Source organism: Theobroma cacao, chromosome 4 (genome assembly GCF_053813885.1).
Source record: "Theobroma cacao isolate CCN51 chromosome 4, ASM5381388v1, whole genome shotgun sequence".
Classification (NCBI taxonomy): Eukaryota; Viridiplantae; Streptophyta; class Magnoliopsida; order Malvales; family Malvaceae; genus Theobroma; species Theobroma cacao.
In genome coordinates, this window is record NC_142642.1 from 29,503,685 (window position 1) to 29,507,482 (window position 3,798).

General features: G+C 36.6%; 1 protein-coding gene across 3 annotated transcripts; it reads left to right on the forward strand.

The window, feature by feature from the left end:
• The first annotated feature begins 230 nt into the window (after positions 1-230).
• Positions 231-3,598, forward strand: LOC18601982 (protein DETOXIFICATION 8-like). Of its 3 annotated transcripts, XM_018120037.2 has the most exons (7): positions 231-572; positions 1,650-2,194; positions 2,297-2,383; positions 2,505-2,561; positions 2,686-2,924; positions 3,013-3,218; positions 3,305-3,598. In XM_018120037.2, exons 1-7 carry the CDS (start codon positions 336-338, stop codon positions 3,365-3,367), a joined length of 1,434 nt encoding a protein of 477 aa, XP_017975526.1. In that variant the 5' UTR covers positions 231-335; the 3' UTR covers positions 3,368-3,598. The 3 variants fall into 3 exon arrangements, with proteins under 3 accessions (XP_017975526.1, XP_017975524.1, XP_088661631.1); XM_018120035.2 differs by having other exon boundaries at positions 3,013-3,598; XM_088805505.1 differs by having other exon boundaries at positions 447-572; positions 1,759-2,194; positions 3,013-3,598.
• Positions 3,599-3,798: the final 200 nt, after the last annotated feature.

Genomic DNA, 3,798 nt, shown 5'->3' on the forward strand with positions numbered 1-3,798 from the left:
CAACCAGCATTAATTATTTAATTGCCCCTGTCGATAATTTTCTTTCTTTTTTCTTTTTTTTTTTTTTAGGTTCGTCAATCCTACATCGTTCCCAATAACTAAAGTCCAATAATTAAAGTGGGACTGATTTAACTGTTAAATACAACTTTTAAAGTTTAATATTATCTTTATTGAATGATCCTCGGACTTTGACGAGACAAATAAAAAATGACTAAAAGAATAAATAAACGAAAAGAAAACTTCACCACATATTCACGTTATTCCCGTACAATAATTAACGGAATTAGGCAAGCCCAATCAGTGCCCTCAGATAAAGACTTGTTCAAGGAAAGGAAATGGAAGAGGCATTGCTAGGTGGAAGAGAGGAAGAAAAATGGAGGGCAACGTGGAGTGCCTTTTGGGAGGAGCTAAAGATGGTGAGCTATATTGCGGTGCCGATGGTGGCGGTGATGGTGTCGCAGTACCTTTCGCAGGTCATATCGTTGATGATGGTTGGACACCTTGGGGAGCTTGCTCTTTCCGGGATTGCCATAGCTTCCTCCGTCACTAATGTCACTGGCTTCAGCTTTGTAGTAATGTTCTCTCTCTCCCTTTCTAGCTCTTTGTGTTGTTCAGTTGCAAATTTGCAGGCGTAAGCATCTTAGTCTGGATAGACGTTGAAACTGGTGAACACATATATTAATTTGTAGCAGAGTATAGTTCAAACTGTATCACGCCAGCATATTAAAGTAAAATGAAGAGCTCACGTAACATGCACAGCTCAAAAAATCAACTCTTATGAAAAGTTTTCTGTATTCTTTTCTCCCCAAGCAACCGATTAAGCAATAGATTTAGCAATTGCTCTAACTGCATTTAATTAGCCTAACTCATGAAATGGTTTGTCAAAAAAAAATGTGTTCGGCTTATTTAAGACTTGATTATTAAATTAAAGAAACCTAAACACTCTGTTAGACACCTAATTTTAAGTTCCCTGAAGATTTTGTTGAATTTTTTATCTAAGAGATTTTTATTTTATGCATAATAAGAAAGTGTCAACTTTGATTTTCTTCATTTAAAAGAAAACATGGCTCATAAATCTTCCCTAAAGATCTTATACAATTTTTATGGGCAAAGTCTTCGCCCAAAGCCTAAATCATTTGTCGAAGACTCGAGACATTTTGTTAAAGTTTGGTCCCACAGGCCATAAATAAAGGTCTTTTTCCCATTTTGGGACCTGGTTTTTAATTATGGCAAAAACGCATGGAGGCTAATAATTCCAGTGCAGGCCATAAATAAAGGTCTACTTCATTTTGGGACCTGGTTTTTAATTATGGCAAAAGTTTGGTGTTACAATTTCGCTAGTAGGTCATGGAGGCTAATAATTCCACTGCATGGTCTAGCCCATAAATTATAGGCCCAATTATTATCTCAAATTTGTTAGGACTTTTGAATAATGAAGTGTATATTTTTTATGGTACTGGCAGCTTTTTCTCCATTACTTTCATTTCATAGCACATTGGAGACAACAAAAAAAAATCTTTAAAATTTATTTAGATATTTAAAATGTTTATTTTATTACTTATTTATGCTTAATTTTTGGAATTTTTTGTATTAGCAAAGTCTTCATTCTCAATATGAAATTAGTGACATTATCTTCATGTGCCAAATAGTTTGGAATGGCTGGTGCACTGGAAACTCTATGTGGACAAGCTTATGGAGCACAACAATATCAAAAGCTTGGAACTTACACTAACTGTTCAATGGTTTCTATCATTCCAGTTTGTAATCCAATATGTTTTCTCTGGATATTCATGGACCAGCTGTTAGTATTGTTGGGTCAGGACTTTGAAGTTGCAATGGTAGCTTGCAGTTATTCAATCTGGCTTATACCTGGATTGTTTGCCTATCCATTTCTCCAGTCATTAATTCGCTATTTCCAGTGTCAGGGCTTGATCCCTCCCATGTTCTTGAGCTCTTGTGCAGCTCTATGTCTCCATATACCCGTCTGCTGGATTCTACTACACAAAACAAATCTAGGAATTATTGGGGCGCCTTTATCAACCGGATTATCTTTCTGGTTTAATGTAGTATTGCTTGGGATTTACATGAGATACTCTTCATCATGTGACAGGTCCCGTGCCCTCATCTTCAACGACATTTTCTTAAGCATCAAGGAGTTTTTTAGCTTTGCACTCCCTTCTGCTGTGATGGTTTGGTAATGTACAAATCATTTTTGGGTATTCTGCGTTTTATCGCTTTTGGGTTTTATTTTGTTTGCAGTTTCTAGTAATATTCTCTTTCATAATGGTAATTGTAGTCTTGAGTGGTGGTCATTTGAGGTACTTAAACTGCTATCAGGACTTTTACCAGATTCAGTGTTTGAGACATCAGTTCTTTCCATATGGTAAACTTCTAAACCAGTAAGTTTGTGTTTAAAAACTTAAATCTTCTGTTCAGTTTTTAATTTCTATGTAAGGGTTTCAAAAAGAAGGATGCTAATCTCTCTCGACTTTTGCTATGAGAAGCCTTACAACCACTTCATTTCACTACCTCGTACCATATGGGATTAGTGCTGCTGCAAGGTTAAATCCATAATTTTTCCTTCTATACAATTGTGCCAATATATTAGCAATAAACATGTTTTTTTACTCTAAAATGTATGATCTTTATGACTTTAATGGAATATATGCCTCAGCTACCTGACAGCACTCGGGTCTCAAATGAACTAGGAGCTGGAAATCCACAAGCAGCTAGACTATCTGTAAGTGCGGCAATGGTACTTGCAGCGATAGAGCCAATCATGGTGGCAATTACTCTCTTTTGTTGCCGCTACGTTTATGGATACTTATTTAGCAACGAAAAGGAAGTTGTCAATTATGTTAGAGAAATGATTCCGCTACTTTGCATCTGGGTTATAATGGACAGCGTACAAGCAGTACTTTCTGGTCAGTGCTTACGAATTAGATAAAAAATGTTGCTTAGCTTTTAGAGATGAAATCAGCCATATAATTCTTGCTTTTTTGTGTTAATTAGGTGTTGCCAGAGGAACTGGGTGGCAGCACATCGGAGCCTATGTGAATCTTGGTGCATATTACCTTTTAGGAGTTCCAGTAGCTGTGGTGTTGTGTTTTGCTCTAAATTTGAGAGGGAAGGGGCTTTGGATTGGAATATTGGCAGGGTCTACGGTTCAAGCATCGCTCCTTGCTCTCGTTACTGGCTTAACAAATTGGCAAAAACAGGTTTTCTGTTATAAAATGGTCGATGTAATATATGTAGAGAGTAGCTTAATTCTGCAGACAAAGCATAACTTTGTTGAAAATTGCAGGCAAGCAATGCAAGGGAGAGAATGTTGGAGGGGAGTGTCCCAGCCAACAATGAATCGGCTTGAACAAGCAGAAAACAGAGGAAAGGAAAGGCGATGATACGTAAAAAGAGAAATATGTCATTCCTAATTTTAGTTGCAACCCCAGTTTGTCTGTTGACCTTTGCCCTCAACAGATTTCAAATCTACCCTTTCAGCCATGCATGGAGTACTAAGCAAGTGAGCAATCCCAAAATCGTTTCAGTCCATTTTGAGTTTCATCATAAGAAGAGAAATCTAATAGTATAAAGTTTACTATATATTATTTCTTGCGGATGAAGTCTTGTTTCAACGACAAGACGGATACCTTAAAAATCATTTCAAGTTAGAATATTTTGATTTGTCTTTTGGCTTTGAGGAGCTTCATGGATAAGAATATTTTGATTGAGAAAACACATCACCTATGCCACTACCTTAATTGGAAGAACTTATTGCATTCCTCTAAAGTTGAAAAAACT

Bases quoted from the DNA above. Each gene is read 5' to 3' on its own strand.
- LOC18601982 (XM_018120035.2), top strand. From the start codon at position 336: ATGGAAGAGGCATTGCTAGGTGGAAGAGAGGAAGAAAAATGGAGGGCA. The intron at 573-1,649 runs GTAATGTTCTCT...TGTGCCAAATAG, and splicing joins TCACTGGCTTCAGCTTTGTA to TTTGGAATGGCTGGTGCACT. The intron at 2,925-3,012 runs GTCAGTGCTTAC...TGTGTTAATTAG, and splicing joins CGTACAAGCAGTACTTTCTG to GTGTTGCCAGAGGAACTGGG.